Raw genomic sequence first — 20,000 nt, 5'->3', positions numbered from 1 at the left:
TGTTACAGTCACACCGCAGGAAATTTGACATATAAACCTTTACATAAATCTGAACAAAATGTTTCTTCTCATCTAAGACTAATATGAAACATAATGTACCACATCTTCTTTCATTGACATTTGTTTTTTAAAGGAAAATAACAGTTTTGTAGGTTTTTAACCAATGTTACGAAAAAACAAGGCGTCACGTCTCCCACCCATAGACAGTGGATTCAGCCAGTCAAGATATCGTATGAAAGTGGCCTGTGTGTGTCTTCGGGGCCGGTCTATGCCAGAAATACCCAGGACATTTTTCGGTCCCAGTCCAGCCCTGCAGTAGACAAAGCCCAGACCCCCTTGACTCCTTTCAGGGGAGTAGAAGTCTGAATACGGGGGGAGAGTAACTGAGCGTTGTGTGTATTTTTTTGGTGTTTTGTGGCTCTTGCACCTTGAAGATGAGATGTTTTCAAACTAAGATTGCGAACTGTCAGGTCGGTCAGGGTGAGTTAGAGTCAACACCTGGATTCAACGGTCAATAGTACTATGACCTGTTTTACTACTACTGCTGTAAAAATTAATAGTGAGGTAATATGAAGGCTGTTGTATTGACATTGACCATAAATCAATGTCATACACGGTCCAACAACATCTTTCCAGAGCCAAAGACCTTATCATCACGGATGTAAAGTAAACAGATAAGAGTTAGAAAGCAACGGTGAGATAAGTTGGGCCGAGTGATTGCTATGATGTCATCCTGATTACTCACACGCGCGCACGCACACACACACACACACACGCACACACACACACACACACACACACGCGCGCACACACGCGCACACACACCAGAGTGAAAGGTGAACTAGTTTGTTGGGTTTTTATTACCGCCTTGGACACACACCAAAATGCAATCAAATCAAATATGGAGACGACATGACAGATATGTGGAACAATAAGCGCTCATGAAGCGGGCATAATTCATCTAGACACCTAGGCAACGTGACCGATACTACTCTTGAGTCTGGAGGCGGATAGAAGGGGTAGGGCCACAGACTCTGCCAATCATCATAAAAGAGACGATGTGAGGTGGTGTGTTTGGGCTGCAGGGCTGCTGACAGCTTTGCCTGGAGCAGGGACAAAGTCATCTGAAAGGATCCCCTACCCTAGCCTGATTATCATCGACTTTCAAATCTCTTCGAGACTTGGTCTGACCAAGAGCATAATAATTAACATTTCCCAAACTGCATGGTTGACCCGCCTCCCTTGATTTGCTAATGGTTGTTTGCTTCCCGACAAAGTGGGAGGAGTTCCCGATTTTTCGTGAGTGCAGAAACGAAATTTGTATTGCTCTTGGCCTGACTAGAGGCAACGCTGAAGGTGTTGCGTCACTAGGAGGGCACGGCCTGGCTACCCCTACCCAATATGTAATGAGGACTCAGTTCTGCCCCCCTCTTCTCCCTGGGCCCCGGGAGAAATTACCTATATTTTTTTGCCCCCCTGTTGGGAGACGATGTGAAGTGTGTGTGTGTGTGTGTGTGTGTGCGTGCGTGCGTGCGTGCGTGTGCGTGTGCGTGTTGGAGGGGGGGGATGTCTGTCATCTGAAATGACATAGGACATTGAAACGATCTACTAGGTTATCACATTCCATTACTGCACTGCGAAAGAATTTGCTAGAAGGCTAGTAGGCCTTCAGCTCACTCGTCACTGTCGTAATGCTGTTTTAATGGTGCATGGTGTTTATTGTGTTGTCTTCTTGTCTTGTATCTCTTATGTAGCCAGTGTTGATGTTGTGTGCTGTATAGGCTTGGTTTCACTTTGTTTAAATAGTATTTCTGTCACTGTCTGTAAGTTGGCTCTCTCTGCCAGTGTGTCCAGTTAAAACAAAGGGTAGATGCACTAAAGTAAATTATTTGCATTTAATCTGGTAATGATGCTAACTGCTCCTTGCCTGGTTAACACCAGACCTAATCACAAGTGTCTTTCAGATCGAAACGATTGTGTAGAACTAAAGGCAGTATGGGAGTTCCCAGGCTAAACTGCTCCTGCTCCTTAATTGTACATCTTGGCAACTGAGCTGTTGTCTCCTTTAAACTAAAACAAAGTAGATTTTCTCTTACTGGGTGGTTGACATGACGCCCTGTTTTTACGTAACATTAGTTAAAAACCTACAAAATTGATATTTTTCCTCTTGAAAACAAATGTAAATGAAAGAAGATGTGGTACATCATGTTTCATATTAGTCTTAGATGAGAAGAAACATTTTTGTTCAGATTCATGGAAAGGAATATATCAAATGCCCTGTGGTGTAACTAACATTAATACAACCTGGAATATATACAGCTATAAAATAAACCAACAACATTTTGAATTATTTATAAAGCATTTATCATAATTGCATAAATATTAACCTTATATTAAAAAAATATGAATGTGAAAAAAACTCAATACAGTAATATTAACTACAAGTTCAATTTCATAACACAAATTGCGTCCTGCGGGGTGACATGTAAGTCAGATTTGTGAACGGGCAGCTGCAAGGCCAACTACTCAATTTAGTTGCTAAGGATTGGAAGTGGAATTGTACTTCTATTGAAACAATCTTGAAAACATGATTTTAACTTTATTTTTAAGGTTTAGAAGAAAACACTTGCTGTGCTAACTCATTTGTTCCCACATGATATGGTTAATTTCAGTGAGCACCAATACCAGTTTTTCCCACATTGCTTGATAGCTTATAACTGGTTAAGAGATCTCTTAGGCTTAAATTACAAATTTACTGACAATCAATTCGTGCTCTAGCACAGAAAATGCTGCATTTTAGTCACCTGTTGGATGGCTTGGATTTGAAAAATGCCATCCAATAATTTATAATCGTTGAATAGTATTGATCAAGCTTCACTGAATAATAGTGATGAAACTGAAATTATGTAACCCATTACACTTCCACCTAGGGCTGTAACGATACACTCAACTCACGACTCGATTCGTATCACAATTTTTGACCTACGGTTCGATACAGCCCACGATCTGAAATGTATTTAATTGGAAGCTTGTAAGCACTTTCTCTTTGAATCATATGGTTGTTTTCTGGACTGAAGGATAACAGAACTTTTAAAAGGCGTATCACAATACTGCCTCTTTACATCACGATACAGTATTGTGACTCCAAGTATCACGATTTTTCGGTTGGATACCATATCGTTACAGCCCTTCTTCCACCTGTGCACAGTGCATAGATATCAACAAAAACTACAAACTACATGTTGTACATTTCACAGTATTTCTATGCCTAATATGACATCAGCATCTTGTGCCATTTTGTCCCCGTATAACCCCTTGTGGGCAATTATCGCCTCAACTGACAATCTCCGTTGGAAATCACATTCATTGATCAGCTTGTCTTTACCAGCCTATCTCATTCATGTAGTAGTCACTGTGAACCCCTGTATAGTTCTTGCATGAATTTGGGCTGGGCAAATGGGAGCCTCTCAACAGGAGTGCATTCTAAAACTGGCTTGAGTTAATTAAAAGGTTGCCCATCAATATTTGATGACCTATTCGTAAAGGACGGAGGACGGGGCCTTGAGCTGTTTGCTGCTCTTGCCATTACCCGGCGCACTCCCCCTTCCATCGTTGTGCATGCATGAGCCTAGCCAGCCCTCTGAATGAGCTAAGATGCTATCAGGGCCTTGGCGGGATCCTTAGTGTAGAAACTCCCTTGTCTCCTCTCCTTCCCTCCTGTCTTCTCCCATTATTTCTCCTCTCCTCTTCTCGCCTTTCCTTCCCTCCTCTCCTCTCCTCTCCTCTACTCCCCTCTCCTTGTGCATCTGCTTACCTCCTCTCCTCTCCCCTCCTCTCCTCTCCTCTTCCCTCCTCTCCTTTTGTTTTTTCGTCTCTCCGCTCTTCTTCTCTCTTCTTCTCTCAGCCTCTCCGTGTGCATCTGTAAGCCCCTGTCCTGTCGCCACAGAAACCGCTGCTCCGTTGCCATGGCAACTCGTTTAGCCTTTCATGACACACGCACATGCGTCGGCCCATGCACACACGTCGTGCACTTGCACACTTTACAGACACACACACACACACACACACACACACACACACACACACACACACACACACACACACACACACACACACACACACACACTCTTCTTCAACTTCACCTGCGGCTGATGCACAGGTCCGCTTGCGTCTGTCAAAAGTATACTGTAGATGAGTAGCTCATCCTTCTCTCTTCGCTCTCCTCTCCTCTTCTCTCACTGCCTGCAGCAAACACTGTAGTGCACAGTCAACTGTGAATGAACAGGCTGGTTTTAATTTTCAACCTAATTGAAATTCCTCTCTCTCTCTCTCTCTCTCTCTCTCTCTCTCTCTCTCTCTCTCTCTCTCTCTCTCTCTCTCTCTCTCCCTCCATCTCTATAGCTCTACGCACAGGTTGGTCTCCATGGCTTAGCGAGTGAGCTGCAACTCCCATCACCCTCCGTGTCTTCCCTGTCGTCCCATTGGCAAGGTAAGCAATGGACTTAAAAATGCCATTAATCATGGCATAAAATGTTTCTTCTTAGAGACAGACTGGATGAATGGCTGTGCAATCTATATGGGAGGTGTTATGTATGACCATACCAATGATAACCACGCGAGGGCATACTGCCACTAGGGCATTCTATGTAACCTAGGCAACGATTAGTTTGATAATAAACCACCATTGAACCAGTAAGAAGTGGTCCGTGTTGCTCTATGTGTCCGGTAATATTGATTACTAGAAGATACCAAAAGGAGCGACACAACATAAATTGGCGACGAGTCGTGTATTTCGGAGTCGTTTTCACTGAATGACAGTGAACGTCTAGTTAAAATTTAAGTGAGTTTAGACCGAAATGAAACAACCCGCGTACCTGGATAAGCTAATGTGCTAACCAGCTATGAGCCAACCGTCAACAGCTGAGGTCTCGAGGACAGCTAATGTAACAGATTCAACGGCATCAACAAGTGTTTCAAGTTCATCATCTACAGTACCAGTTATCGGACAAAGATACAGGATGGCTGGAATATATGGACATATGGACACTTTCGATGAGTCTGGTGAGCAATGGGCTACGTATATTGAACGTTTTGAGCACTATGTGGTGGCTAATGACATTCCGGAAGCTAAGAAAGTATCAATACTCTTCAGTGTTATGGGGTCAAAAACGTATGGACTGCTGCGTAGTTTAGTGGCTCCCGTGACACCTGGCACTAAAACTTACGATGAAGTTGTGACTGTATTGAAAGATCACTTCACGCCCAAACCGCTTGTTATCGCCGAAAGGTTTAGGTTCCACAAGCGTAACCAGGGGGAAGGTGAAGCAATAGCACAGTATGTAGCCGTGCTGAAGAAGCTATCGGAGCACTGCGAGTTCGGAGCTTACCTAGAAGAGGCTCTGAGAGATCGTTTTGTGTGCGGATTAAAGAGCGAAGCTGTGCAGAAACGTCTCTTGACTGAGGATAAGCTCACGTTCAAGAAAGCAGTGGAAATAGCAGTGTCAGCAGAAACAGCCGCACGCGACGTACAGCAGCTGAGTAATTCCCTGAAAGTGCACGCAGTGTCTTCGAAAGATGACAAATGCCGCCGCTGTGGAAAGGGGAATCACAGTGATGATCACTGCTGGTACAAGGACCGCGATTGTCACCAGTGCGGGAGGCAGTAGCGGCTCGTGGTCTGGAAAAGAGGCGGGGCAGATGTTTAATTATAGGGAAACTTGCCGCAATTTCGGACTTCAGTCGCGCATGAGCGCATGCCACTTTGGATAAACGTGTCGGGTATATTGTGTAGGCCTAATGAAAAGCAACAAAACATTTTAATGGTTAACGTTTAAGCAAATTGCTAAATGAAAGCATGTAAGCATCATCATAGTGAGGGAAACGGTGTGCAGCGAAAAAATGACCCAAGAGTGAAAGTGATTGAACTGAGTAAACTATGGAACTATATACAAAAACAATTCGGGCCCAAAAATGACCCAAGAGTGAAAGTGATTGAACTGAGTAAACTATGGAACTATATACAAAAACAATTCGGGCCCACTTCACTGCGTACTGTTATATACACGTCTGATTGGCTTTAGTTTGTTTCACTTGTATAGAAACTTGCCATGCCTTTCTTTTAGAGTGGCAAATTTTTCAATGACGACCTTGTTAAAATTTGGGATGTCACTTGTCAATTTTTTTTCAATCGATAGCATGGCCAGTGCATTCAATCGCTCTTGTGACAAAGTGTTTCTTAGAAATGTTTTTATCCGTTTAAGTGTTGAGAAGCACCTTTCGGACTCAGCTGTTGTCATTGGGGTTGTGATCAGAATGCGCAACAGCTTCACGGACTCAGCAAACACACCCTGCAGGTTGTTCCTGATCATGAACTTGAACAATGCCCCAGCACCACTACATGGCCTAAAATCTGGGTTCTCATAGATAAGCGACAGCTCCGTGCGTAAACGCTTCTCGTCAAACACAGGATAGGCCTCGGCTGTTTGTTGAATGAGCGCGTCTGGGAGATTATCGGAGAAGGTGGCGAAATTGGAGCTGTCAAATAGAATGGCAGCAGAGAGGTGTGCCGTGAACTGGAATCGGTCTTTTGCCGTCATGATAATGGTGTCACACACCTCATGCGCAATTTGAGATAAATTTGGAGCGCCCCTGCGTGTTGGCTGAACAGTGTGCCTCGCACAAAGACCTGGAACGTCGTCGCGGATTTTTTTAATGCGCTCCACAAAGTTGTTTACAGCCTTGTGTGCCTGGACAGCATCGATCCCCCTCTTTTGCAATTGCGCATAGTACATCAACCAGTGGCATAATTTGGTAAAAGAGGTCCAACAGGAATAGAAATTCGGGGTCAGACAGCATTCGAGAGAATCCCCTAGCCTCCCTAACAGTGTTTGAATCGAAATCTCGAGATGCCTGGATCCTTTCGAAACACTCAAGGAGACTGTCAGTGCAAACAGTGCGACTCCCGAAATTCCACCTAGTTTGGGAGGGACGCGGCAACCTGGCATCCACCACCTCGTCTAACAGTGCTGTTCTTTTTGGGGATCTGGGAAAAAAAATCCAGAGAATTCACCAAGGTCAGAAAAGAAACAGCGCATTGGAGTCAATGCGGACACAACCTGTTCCATTACCAAATTCAATTGGTAAGCGTAGCAGTGTATGAAATGAGCATTTGGATACACATCCTGCACTTTCCTACGAACACCACCAGATGCCCCCCGCATCACGCTAGCCCCGTCGTAAGTCTGCGCAATCAGCCTAGCCTTGTCTGATGTCACTTCTGGTGAACAGACAAGGCGAAGTTGGTCTAGAAGAACAGCAGACATCAGATCTGCATTGGTCTGACCATCAATTGATTTAAAAGAGAAAAATCTCTCGTGCACCGTGTTTACCGTGTCAATGTATCGAAACACTACAACGAGCTGACAATGGATGGAAACGTCAGTGGTCTCGTCTGCCTGGATAGAGATTAACTCAGCACTTTTCAGTTCCTGAATAATATGTCCCTGCATGACCTCAAACATGCAATCAAGCAATTCATTTTGAATGGTTTTGGAGGTACCCTTGAACACAGTTGCGTTCTGCAGATGTTCGTGCATAACAGTGTCCAAAGATGCTACAAAATCCACAAGCCCTCTAAACACTCCAGAATTGCTGGACGATTCGGTCTCATCGTGCCCCCTTAGTGCCAGGTCAAATGCCCTACAGAACCGAATGCAATCGATCAATTTAGACAGGATATGCCTATTTTTATCCACCTCTTTGTTGTGATTCCTGACACTCACACTGTAGCCCTCATGTAGCTGGGCAGCTATGTTAGCATTACCCAGCATGGCTAATTTCATGGCACAATTCAGATGCGACTTGCTGGACTCGTTTTTTTAGCCTTTTCAGAGAAATTCTTCATGTCACACACACCAACAGTGCTCCACATATCCCCTTGTCCCCCCGTGACAGGAGATTGGAAGAGCAAGCATGGGAAACAGAACATTTTGTTCCTATTGGAACAACCAGAGAGCCAGGGCTTTTTGTCATACCACGCACGGGAAAACGTGCGCTTGAAAGACTTACCCTTATCCATTGTTTGCTGAACAATGTTAATATCAGGTTTATGGGGGCCGAGGTTTTTTATAGCCAATTTTGTTCCCAAATCAAGTCATTCAAATGAGTTCTCCAAGAGAAACTCAACGCTATTGAGCACAGGTTCGATGCTAGCAGCCATGGTTAAAAGTTCACCAGACGAATACCACTTTCACTGTAGCCTTCTTTCAGACTGACTCGCTCTCGAGGGTGTGCTGACTAATATAGAAGTAGGCGGAACCGTGTGTAGCTAGCTAGCAGAGATCCTCGGAAAGTCTAGTTACGAGGACACACAAGCGCAGACAATACCGTGCACGAAGGAAGCGGTGAACAACATAGCAGACAATACTGAGCATAAATGAAGCTGTCAAGTCAAAAACACCCCAAGCTCAATAAGCTCAGATATTTCATTAAATAACTTCCAGTTTCCCTATTTTAGAAAGACTTCATTCATAATCCCTCACGCTTTGTTTAAACTATGCACAACCCAGCTTCTCAGAGAATGTCATCGGAGTCTTGGGGGTAGCAGCAGCACACTGAAGCTACACATTTGCTTTCTGTCTCAACATTGCAAGCCCACACATTTCATTAAATAACAGACAGTTACCCATTATGCAAACACTTCGGTCATAAAAAACTTAAACTTTGCAATAGCAAATATACAAACTGTACCTACCCCAAACGTGAATCCTTAACCAGCCAACACATATCCTTCGTCAAATCCGACATGGTTATCCGTTTAATCCACCGATTTTGTGAGGGAAATTTGCGGCAATGGAGTTAATAAAATCCCACAGGTTAGAGATGAGCGGAGTAATATGTTTGTTGTGTCAAAGCAGGCAGGGCCACGCCACCGACCTGTCATTGGTCTGGGCAGATCATACATCTGCCCTGTAAGCATCCATAAAGTCGCGCTTATGTTATGATATTATGCTAAGTAGGCTACAGTGCTAATTTTGTAGAATGGGATCGGGGCGAGGGGGCCGGGCTTAGCTGAGGCGCTGAGAAATCTGCCCAGGCCAGTGGCCATAGACCCTAACGTTAAACAGCCACACTGGATGTAAACTAGACTTCTCAACAAAAATAAAACCCGATTCCACTCGCAAAGATCGTCACAAACCACAACATTGATGTAATACGATTCCCAGTGTGATTGAGGTTGCAATATATATTTTATCTGCAATTTCTGAATGGATCTACTTTTCTCAGAGGAAGAATCTTTGGAGGGGCACTGCCCATCTGCCCTTAATGAACCGGCCGCGCCTGGCGGGAGGAAGGGCCATACGAAACGAATGTGCAGAGGGAAAAGCAGTCACGATACAGAACGTAAACAACACAGAGAGGGAAAGCCTGAACGGAAAAGCCACACACACAAACGCAGCGAGAGAGACAGAAAGAAAAGAATACATCACGTAGATGCGAGTGAAAGTGAAAGTGAATGCACGAAATCGGAGAGTGACAATGACTTGGGACTGTATGCAGTGTCAGAGAAAGGTAAATATTCACGCATAACAGTAGTGCCAAAAGTCAACGGAAAGAAATTAGAGATGGAATTGGATACAGGGGCTGCAGTGTCATTGATTCCATATGAACTGTACAAACGTAAACTGCACAAAATACCACTGCAACCCACTGACATAGTGTTAAGAACATACACAGGAGAGGCTTTGGCACCAGAAGGACTCATTAGAGTTAAAGTGGCATTGAATAAGCAACAGGCTGTCTTGCCACTGTATGTGGTGAGGGTGGATGCTCCACCATTGTTTGGCAGAGAGTGGCTTAGAGCCATCCAACTGAATTGGAGAGATTTAAAGACTGTACATGCTATTGAGCACACACAGACAGACAGCTTAGAGACTGTGCTAAAGAGACATTCAGCTGTTTTCTCCGATCAGTTAGGCACCATGAAGGGAGTGAAAGCCAGGCTCACTCTCAGACCAAACAGTGTCCCCAAATTCTGCCAGCCACGCAATGTGCCATATGCCCTCCGACCGCGAGTGGAAGCCGAGCTGAAACGCCTCACTGAGCTTGGAGTCATCTCACCAGTTGCACACAGTGACTGGGCGACGCCAGTGGTGCCCGTGAGCAAAAAGGACGGCGCCGTGAGACTCTGCGGGGACTTCAAAGTCACCCTCAACCAAGCTCTGTGCATCGACAAGTACCCTATTCCACGCATTGAGGACTTGTTCGCTTCCCTCGCTGGTGGTCAACGCTTCAGTAAGCTGGATCTTTCCAATGCATACCTGCAGATGGAAGTGGAAGAGAGCTCCAGGAAGCTGCTGACCATCTCAACGCAGAAAGGACTCTTCACCTTCAACCGCTTGCCATTTGGTGTAGCGTCATCGCCCGCCTTGTTCCAAAAGGCCATGGACCAGGTACTCCTCGGACTGCCAAACACACACTGCTACCTGGACGACATACTTGTCAGTGGTCCTGACGAGCAGTCACATCTGAAAACCCTGGATGCAGTACTCAGCAGGTTAAAGGAGTACGGCCTGCACCTGAAGAAAGAGAAATGTCTCTTCTTCCAGGAGTCCGTGGAATACCTGGGCCACATCATCGACGCCGCTGGTCTCCACAAGTCACCGGAGAAGGTCCGCGCCATCATGGACGCCCCAGCACCAGGCGATGTGAGTCAACTGCGCTCTTTCCTAGGAATGTTAAACTACTATGGACGCTTCATCCCTGACCTTTCCACCGTGCTTAAGCCACTGAATGAACTGCTGAACAAAGAAAAGAAGTGGCAGTGGACGTCAGCATGTGCAGCAGCGTTCCAGAAAGCCAAAACACTCCTAGTGTCACAAGAGGTGCTCACACACTACAACCCTGAGCTGCCTCTCCGCCTTGCCTGCGACGCTTCACCCTATGGGGTCGGAGCTGTTCTGTCTCACATCTTGCCGGATGGCGAAGAAAAACCCATCGCCTATGCCTCCAGAACACTCAGCAAAGCAGAACAGAACTATGCACAGATCGAGAGGGAAGCGTTATCGATCGTCTTTGGAGTAAGAAAATTCCACCAGTATCTGTATGGCAATACATTTACTTTACTCACTGACCATCGCCCGCTTACAACCATCCTCAGTCCAGTCAAAAGTACACCATCCATGGCTGCAGCTCGCATGCAACGCTGGGCGCTCCTGCTGTCTGCTCACAATTACACCATAGAGTACAGAAAAGGGCCCCTACACGCCAATGCTGATGGACTGTCGAGGTTACCGCTCCCTCATGCCCCCAGTGAGACACAAGGTGCAGTGGAGGTGTTCTACACTTCACAGTTGGACACACTACCAGTCAGCAACGCAGAGATCAAGCGTCACACCATGTCTGACTCCACCCTGTCCCGTGTCATGGAGATGGTCACAACTGGCCGTTTTCCCACTGCAAAGGCCGCTGGAGACGAACTGTCACCCTACCTCCAGCGCCGCCATGAACTCACTGCCCAGCAAGGATGCCTCATGTGGGGTCTGAGAGTGATTGTACCACCCAAACTGCGCCCCTGGGTACTGTCAGAGCTACACTCAGCACACCCAGGTGTAGTGAGAATGAAGAGCTTAGCTCGCAGCTACGTGTGGTGGCCCGGCATTGACTCCCAGATCGAAGACCAAGCAAAGTCATGCCACTCATGCCCCCGAGTACAGAAAGACCCTGGCCCAGCACCTTTACACCCGTGGATATGGCCATCCAGTCCCTGGGAACGCATACATGTGGACTTTGCCGGTCCATTTGAAGGGCACATGTACCTGGTCGTAGTGGACGCCCACTCCAAATGGCCTGAGGTACACGTCATGGACAGCACCACATCCAGCAAGACCATCCAAGTGCTTAGAGGACTTTTTAGTCGCTATGGCATTCCACTCAGCCTGGTAAGCGACAACGGCCCGCAGTTTTGCTCTGAAGACTTCAGCACGTTCCTGAAAGCCAATGGAGTCAAGCACATTCGCTCAGCACCGTACCACCCTGCTTCCAATGGCTTGGCAGAGCGCTTTGTGCAAACCTTCAAGCACGCTCTGAAATCTTCCAGAGGAACTAAGCCAGTGCAACAGCGCCTAGATACATTCCTCCTGACCTACCGCAACACCCCTCATGCAACAACCAAGGAGAGCCCTGCAATGCTCTTCATCGGACGCAAGCTGCGTTCACGACTGGATTTCCTGAAACCCAGTGTGGCTGGAGCAGTGCACCAGTCACAGCAGGCTCAACAACAACGACGCGAGCTACACTCCAAGCAGAGACAGTTTGCAGTTGGCGAGCCAGTGCTCGTGCGTGATTACAGGAGAGGGGAGGATAAGTGGATGCCTGCTGTGGTGATCGAGAAGACCGGACCAGTGTCCTACAAGGTAAATGTGGGAACACAAGGGGTCTGGAAGCGTCATGTGGACCAGATGCTGGCTCGGCCCGAGTCAGATCCACCAGAGTCTGTGAGTTTTCCAGTTACACCATCACAGACAACCACACCTGGTACCACACCTGACACAAATACACCTCAACAGAAGGAGGATACTGATACACACACACCACATGCATCACCCAAAACACCCAAGACACCACCACAGTCCATAGAAATGACACACGCAGAACATTCAGAGACAACAGGGACTGTACGACGGTATCCTGTGAGGATCACCCATCCGCCAGTACGTTATGGACATGAATGAACTTTTTGTTATGGACATGAATGAACTTTCTTTTAAAAAAAAAAAAAAAAAGAAAAGAAAAAGAAAAGAACATCCAAAAAAAAAAAAAAAAAGATGAATGTCTTGACATTCCAGGATGTTGAAGCAAAAACAAAACAAAACAAAAGAAAGAAAACTTTGAAAAATGTTGAAGAATGCTTTAAGATGTTTGCTTGTGCATAAATGTTGTTTAATGATTGAGTTTTGGAACTCTGCAGTGATTATAAATAATTTAAGTAACTTATATATTTATACGAATAATATATTTGTCTATTTCCTATTAATGTTATTGAGAAGTAATCTCAGGTATTGTTTAAGGATATATTTATATATTATACAGTTTATATTGTTGATGTTTTTATTACATAACCTTATGCAGTTTACAGGGAATATACTGTTGTAAATGATATTGCTAATGTATTCATTATATAATCAGTTTAAACTGAATATACAGTAAGATTGTTTCAGATGAATGTTTTTATAATTGACAACAAATCTTAGTGGGAAGGAGATATGTTATGTATGACCATACCAATGATAACCACGCGAGGGCATACTGCCACTAGGGCATTCTATGTAACCTAGGCAACCATATAGTTTGATAATAAACCACCATTGAACCAGTAAGAAGTGGTCCGTGTTGCTCAATGTGTCCGGTAATATTGATTACTAGAAGATACCAAAAGGAGCGACACAACAGGAGGGAGTCGGAATAAATAGTAACATTTTATTTTCGCTGTGTAAGCTGATAGGCCTGTGCTTCATATCCGAGAGTTTTGTGACTCGTCACGTTTGTCTTTCTTTTTATTGAATTGTCTCTGCTCAGGGAGCCACAGCCCATAGGCTGCAGCGCTGCTCAGTTCAGTTCTTGGTCAATAAACAATGATGCGGAAATGAAACCAAAATTTCTTTGATGCTTGACGTTAGTGTTGAGTGGTTGATGGTTGAGGATGGTGTTGGTGATTGTTGTTAACAGCTCTCTCATAACTTTCAATGGTTCATAATGGGTTATCAGTGTCGCACCAAGGACTTTCCGTTGCCAAGTGTCATTCAGGGTCGCTAAGGAAGGAATTGTAACCGTTAGCATGTGTAGAACACAATCAGTCAGTGGTAGTTAAGATGTAGATCAAAGGTGGACTGGGGAAGGGGAATGAGAGGAACTGTTGACAAGGAATTTCATGTTTATGATAAAAGGTACACATTTGTACTGTTCTCAGGTGAAAATGTCCTCAATCGACCTCTGAAAAAGATTGAGATGAAGTAAGTGTTGTCATGTCATTGCAATTACTTTGTAATTGGGCTGCTTAGATAGAAGAAAAATAACTACATAGCTGTTCTCTGTCCAGTGTCGTATTACTAGTCTCTGCTACTTTGTGGTGTTTGCGGAGAAAACCCATTGCGGCCCACAATCCCTGCAACATCTTGATGTGATACTGTACTGCAGTGGTCTCCAATTATTTTTCTCCAAGGGCCAAATTATGTAGCGCAAGTGAGGCTGTGGGCCAAACCAACTCCCCAGTCCAATGAGAAACAAGTTAGATGTCTGGACAGAGAACAGATTTTCGCTTGTCCGTTTTCCCTTCTTGTCAATGTCTGTTATGAGACTGTTAACATAAGATCTAACTCTCAGTCTCTGGGAATGCTTTGGAGAGATATGACCCACTGAAATTTGAGTGATCGAAAAATCACACATATTTATGTTTGTATCTGTTTTAACCTCATGGCAGGCCAAATGTTTGCCATGCCCGGGCCGGATTTTCGAGACCAAGGCTGTACTGACTGAGATGGTTCTACCCCTGTGCTCTTTGATATTGCCAAGAGTGGATAGCCATAGGTGCCTTAATCAGCATCAACTTATAAATATTCATCTTTATTATTGTTCATTACATTACACTTAGTTGACGCTTTTTTTATCCAAAATTACTTACAGATATTATAGGCTATTTGTTACAGTCCCTGGAGCAATGTGGGGTTAGGTGCCTTGCTCAAGGGCACATCAGCCATGGATGAAGGTGTAGGGAGAGGTAAGGGCATGATACGAAACTGCAATCCTGTGATCTACAGTCCAACTCCCTAACCATTACAAATACGGGGGCGCTTGAGGGGTTTGGGTCAGGGGTTGCTGTGTGGGTTAAGGGATTAACCACCCACACAGTTTTTTTTGGGGGGGTGAGGGTTGCCCATCCCTAGGCTCAATTTACAGCAGTGGTTCTCAACCTTTTTTGAACAAACGCCCCCTTGGTTACATCACAAGCCTCCCAAAGCCTCTTCAACTCACCAGAGGCCTGACAACACCCCCCCCCCTCCCCTTTATCAAAAAATTAAATGGACTAATGCCCCCCAATGGCAACTAAGCACCGCCCCCTCTCAGCTGTATCCTTCTCAACGCCCCCTAGAGCTCCCCAACGCCCCCTGGGGGGCTGTACCACCCCTGTTGAGAAACACTAATGTACAGTAATGCAGACAAGGTATAAGAGTGCAGACAGCTGTCTCTGTCAGGGTAGTGAGCAGTTGTGAATAAGATTGCAGACTGTAAACTGTACACTGTACACTGTAAACTGACATTTCCTTGACACAGTCTCTCACTAGTGGACACGCTGACTATTCCAAACCTGGGGTGCATTTCTGGAAAACTATGTTAGCTACTTTGTTGGTCGCAATGCAATTTCTCATTGGCAACTACCGAAGTTGCTAACTGCTAACAACTACGCTTTTCCAGAAATGCACCCCTGACGCTGAATCTTGCTCAATGTACAGTAATGCGGGTAAGGGGGTGAGAGAGCAGGCAGCTGTCTGTTGTGGCTGCAGGCACCAGTGTGAACTGTGAAGTTTCCCTGACGCGCTCCCTCGGCCGTGACTGCACTGGACACATTGCCGCCATCGCACAGAGCCTGTAATAGCTCAACAGTTGGCTAGTGTGGCTCAATGACTCTCTATTGTACAGTAGAGTAGAGTTCCTTTATTTATCCCAAAGGAAATTAAGGTGTCTTTAGCAGCTTACACAAAAGACAAGATACACATAAATCAACATTGCAATATGATACAAAGAAATGCAATACAATACAGTACAATACAATCTTGGATGGCTGATGCTGTACTACTAAGAAATGACATAGTTGGCGTCATTACTGTTATGCATATCACATGTGACTGGAACATGTGACTGCATGTTTACATTTTGCGTATTGAAAACAGGCTTTAATAGTTCAACCAATGCAGTCATTAACTCTTAACAGTTGGCTAGTGCTGCCCATTTCCTCAGCATATTTTCTTCAAAACTGAGCAACAGTAACACTTGAAATTGAAATTGAAATACATTTTCTTCAGGTTTGGCTGAAGAAAATATCGCAATGCATTGGAATGGTACATAAATCGCAATGCATCGTGATAGAATCGCGTTGTGGCATAGCTCTCCAGTTGCCAATATAGGCCAGTGGCCCTATGGTTGGTAGGCCGGCAACGTGCGTGTGTGCAGACGTGAGTGTAGCTCAGATGCAAAACCCTCCAAGTCCTTCTGTGATGAATTTAGCAAAAATATTTTTATATGTTTGTGATCTTTTGAACTTCATTACCAGTTCAATTTCAAATGGATAGTTTTGACTTGATTTGTTTGTACTTGATATTAACATTTTGCTGTTCCAATATTTGCAGATAATGAATAACTTTGAGATTACTTGGATTTTTGTTGTTGTTAAAACAACCTCATTTTTTGTGCATACTTCTGAAAGTGGACTTAGTGGATTTACCATCTGAACCCCCTTCAAATGTTTGCAATAAAAAGACTGTCTGTCATTCGCTTGTAATAACATTTAGCTCTTGCGCACAGACCTCTGAACTTCAGAGGATGCTTAACCCTCCTCTGCCTGTGAACGGTGGACCATTAGCGAGAAAAGCGGGAGGAAAATCCCCAAAACTAGACATAAATTAGCTATTTGGTACGGGAGCTCTGCCACTATATCGGTACGTCCATATGAATGTCTGCTCCCTAGCCTGGGGTGCATTTCTCTAAAGCGTAGTTGTTAGCCAGTTAGCAACTTGGGTAGTTGCCAATGGGAAATTGCATCGCAAACAACAGTTCACGTAGTTCACATAGTTAGCAACTATGACTTCGAGAAATGCACCCCTGTTGTGTAAGTCAGGGAGCCACGCCAGGTGAAGAGATGGATTTCAGCACGAGCATATAAGCCTCTGTCTCAGTGCACAGATGACTGTGGGAGTTATGCGTTATTATTTTAACTTTTTGGCACTTTTTTGAAGAGCGGCGTGTGGCAGAGCATGCACGTGTGTGTGTGTGTGTGTGGGGGTCTGTTTGTGTGTGTGTGTGTGTGTGTGTGTGTGTGTGTGTGTGTGTGTGTGTGTGTGTGTGTGTGTGTGTGTGTGTGTGTGTGTGCTGCCTTAGCTGTGCAGGCGCAGAGAGATGAAATGGGCTTTAATTTGATTTGAGGCCTTTCTGTTTTGACTGGCTCTTCGCTTCACGTCATCTGCTACTCATGGCAGAGGCGCAGGCAGACACAGGGCTGGCTGGCTTGATAGCACGAATTCGCCTCTTGGCTGCATCTTTCAAACTCCTCCTTACTTGTGTATTATTTTTTCTCTCCTCTCTCTCCCTCCTCTGCCATCTCTCCTTTTCCACTCCTCCTCCACCATGTCCACCGCTTCCTAATATTACAAAATATTACGTCCCTCGGGTGCGAGCTGCTGTGCATATCACACGTCCGCTAGCTCCTTCTGTCCTAACGAGAAGTGATTTAAAAGTATCATAATTTCACCGTATTTGTTTTTGATACACACTTGACATCTGAACTGTTATGGTTTCGTGAGGCCTTTTTTTTGTCATGGGTCTCCAAGTTGGCCCCAGTGAGCGTAACGTAAGAGAGCTGGATTCCTCCAGCCTTATTAAATTAGCCGCGTGGCACCGAGCGCTAAAATATCACCGTCGTTACCTCAGCGGAGTGCACTGACAGTTGGCGATAAGCTGTGAGTCATACAGCCCCATTTTTAGATGATTAAATATTCCATTGCTTTTTTGTTCATTTATTTATTTATTCAAAATATATTTGCCTTTTTTCATATTAAACCAGGAGGGAATGGGATCCTGTTGTACCTTTTGGAAAATAATAATAGCACACGACAGCGTTTGGCCTGACTGACTGGGCCTTTCTCTCTCTCTCTCTCTCTCTCTCTCTCTCTCTCTCTCTCTCTCTCTCTCTCTCTCTCTCTCTCTCTCTCTCTTTCTTTCTCTCTGTCTCTGTCTCTCTCTCTCTCCGTCTCTGTCTCTGTCTCTGTCTCTGTCTCTGTCTCTCTATCTTTCTCTCTCTATTGAAACGGATATGGAACAACTGATACCGGACGAAAGGGATAGAGTGGGTTTTTGATGTATGTGCCCAGACTGGCATAATACACGCGTACACACACACACACACACACACACACACACACACACACACACACACACACACACACACACACACACACACACACACACACACACACACACACACACACACACACACACACACACACACACAAGGATTCCACCTCGGGAGTGATCTCTCTCACACAAGTTTATTTGTGGAGGTGGCAGCTGTGTCTCTTAGCAACTGCGGCTTCCAAGGACAAGTAAAAGAGTTGCAATCTGACTTTGTGTGCGTGTGCGTGTGCGTGTACATGCGTAGTATGTGCCTGTATGATTGTGTGGATGTGCCTGTGTGTGTGTGTGTGTACATGCCTACGTAGTGTGTGCCTGCATGATTGTGTGGATGTGCCTGCGTGTGTGTGTGTGTGTGTGTGTGCGTGTGCGTGTGTGCGTATGTGTACTGTCTATGTAAGAGTGTGCGTTGTGCGTGTCCACATTAGGTGTGTGTGTGCTTGCAGTAGCTGGGCACACAGCCCTGCAAATATAAACAAACAGGAAAGAGGCATGGAGCCAGCAGAAGCATTGGCCAGGACAGAGAGACAGAGACTGAGAGAGACCGCTTTGTACCTTCGACCCCATGCAGAACACAAGTCTCCAAAATAGCACTTCACATAAACACTTGGAATTAGTCCTTCACAAAAAAACTCTTGTAAATAAAGAAAATACAGACAACATCTGTCAATTCACCTTTTTGCAGTGACGTCAAACAAGTGAAGCAGGTATAATTGACGACCGTTTTCAAGCAGAAATAGCGTGTAAATGTATAGCTGTGCCACCTGTTGCAATGTATAGCTACTTCGAATGCATTGAATCTGTAGTCTTGAGAAAAAGGCCTAATCCGTAGACAACAATGAGCTAGGGTAGACTTAATGCAACACAGAAGAACAGGAGATTCTTCATCTTCATCCCCTTTTATTCTTCCTCCTCTTCTTCTTCTTCTTCCTCTTCTTCTTCACTTAAGTAGGAAGGTTAGCCTACCATTTAGAGGAGACACGCATCTTTCTGTCTATAGCCTGTACTCTGGTTGCCTGGTTAACACCAGACCTAATCACAAGTGAGATTAGGTCTGGGGAGTTGCCTATTGTAAATTCCGTATGGGGCCGGAATACTTGGCTATTATGACACACTGCCCTGCTCTCTGATTGGGCAGAGAAACTGTTAAGGTCGGAATGCTTGGCCATTATGACACAGATCCCATGATCTTGTACGTTATGAGTCATCCTCGCCATACTGTCTTTCAGATCGAAACGATTGTGTAGAACTAAAGGCAGTGTGGGAGTTCCCAGGCTAGTACTCTGGCATTCTATGGTTTAGGACTGGTTCTCAACCTTTTTTGAACAAAAGCCCCCTTGACCTTCGAATAAGCCTGCCAGCGCCCCTATTCCTAAACTAGACAAAGGCACCTCAATTGCAAATAAAAATTGCAACGCGTTATTACCAGATAATAATAAACTCTGACTTTAATTTTATTCTGTTATTTCCTCCAAGTCCTGAATCCATCATCCTATTGTTTTGGTTGGCCTGTTGTGCTGCAGCTAAGTCTAGCTGGTATGTGAACATTTTCCTAGACACTTCATCATGAGAGAGAGAGAGAGAGAGAGAGAGAGAGAGAGAGAGAGAGAGAGAGAGAGAGAGACTGGCAGAGAGAGATAAAACCCAGAAAAGTAGCACATCAGTCAATTTCCTGAGACAGTGATGAGATGGCAGCAGACAAAGTAAGGAAAGTAGAGGAGGAGGAAGGGGGAAGAAGATGAGAGCAAATGAGGGAGGAAGAATTAGAAGGAGAAGAAAATGATGAAGTGAAGAAAGAGGAGGATAGGGAGGAGGAGGAGAAA

General features: G+C 45.0%; 3 protein-coding genes across 3 annotated transcripts in view; all 3 read left to right on the top strand.

The window, feature by feature from the left end:
* The window catches only part of mrtfba (myocardin related transcription factor Ba), a 111,458-nt gene that overhangs the window by 11,906 nt on the left and 79,552 nt on the right, over positions 1-20,000 (top strand). The window contains exon 2 of the mRNA XM_063220576.1: positions 4,402-4,489. The gene's annotated coding sequence lies outside the window, so the exon portion shown is untranslated. The remainder of the gene's footprint in view (positions 1-4,401; positions 4,490-20,000) is intronic.
* On the top strand, positions 4,641-9,975 carry LOC134466977 (uncharacterized). The gene is made up of 3 exons (XM_063220905.1): positions 4,641-5,659; positions 9,350-9,700; positions 9,972-9,975. Exons 1-3 carry the CDS (start codon positions 4,902-4,904, stop codon positions 9,973-9,975), a joined length of 1,113 nt encoding a protein of 370 aa, XP_063076975.1. The 5' UTR covers positions 4,641-4,901.
* On the top strand, positions 9,757-12,790 carry LOC134467385 (uncharacterized protein K02A2.6-like). Its single transcript, XM_063221283.1, has one exon. The coding sequence runs from the start codon at positions 9,981-9,983 to the stop codon at positions 12,729-12,731; it is 2,751 nt and encodes a 916-aa protein (XP_063077353.1). The 5' UTR covers positions 9,757-9,980; the 3' UTR covers positions 12,732-12,790.

This window comes from Engraulis encrasicolus, chromosome 17 (assembly GCF_034702125.1).
Source record: "Engraulis encrasicolus isolate BLACKSEA-1 chromosome 17, IST_EnEncr_1.0, whole genome shotgun sequence".
Lineage (NCBI taxonomy): Eukaryota > Metazoa > Chordata > Actinopteri > Clupeiformes > Engraulidae > Engraulis > Engraulis encrasicolus.
This window is presented reverse-complemented; position numbering and strand designations above follow the sequence as displayed.

Coding starts and splice junctions, on each gene's coding strand:
- LOC134467385 (XM_063221283.1), top strand. CDS start 9,981: ATGAAGGGAGTGAAAGCCAGGCTCACTCTCAGACCAAACAGTGTCCCC.
- LOC134466977 (XM_063220905.1), top strand. CDS start 4,902: ATGAGCCAACCGTCAACAGCTGAGGTCTCGAGGACAGCTAATGTAACA. Junction 5,660..9,349: donor GATTGTCACCAGTGCGGGAG/GCAGTAGCGGCT, acceptor GCCTGGCGGGAG/GAAGGGCCATACGAAACGAA.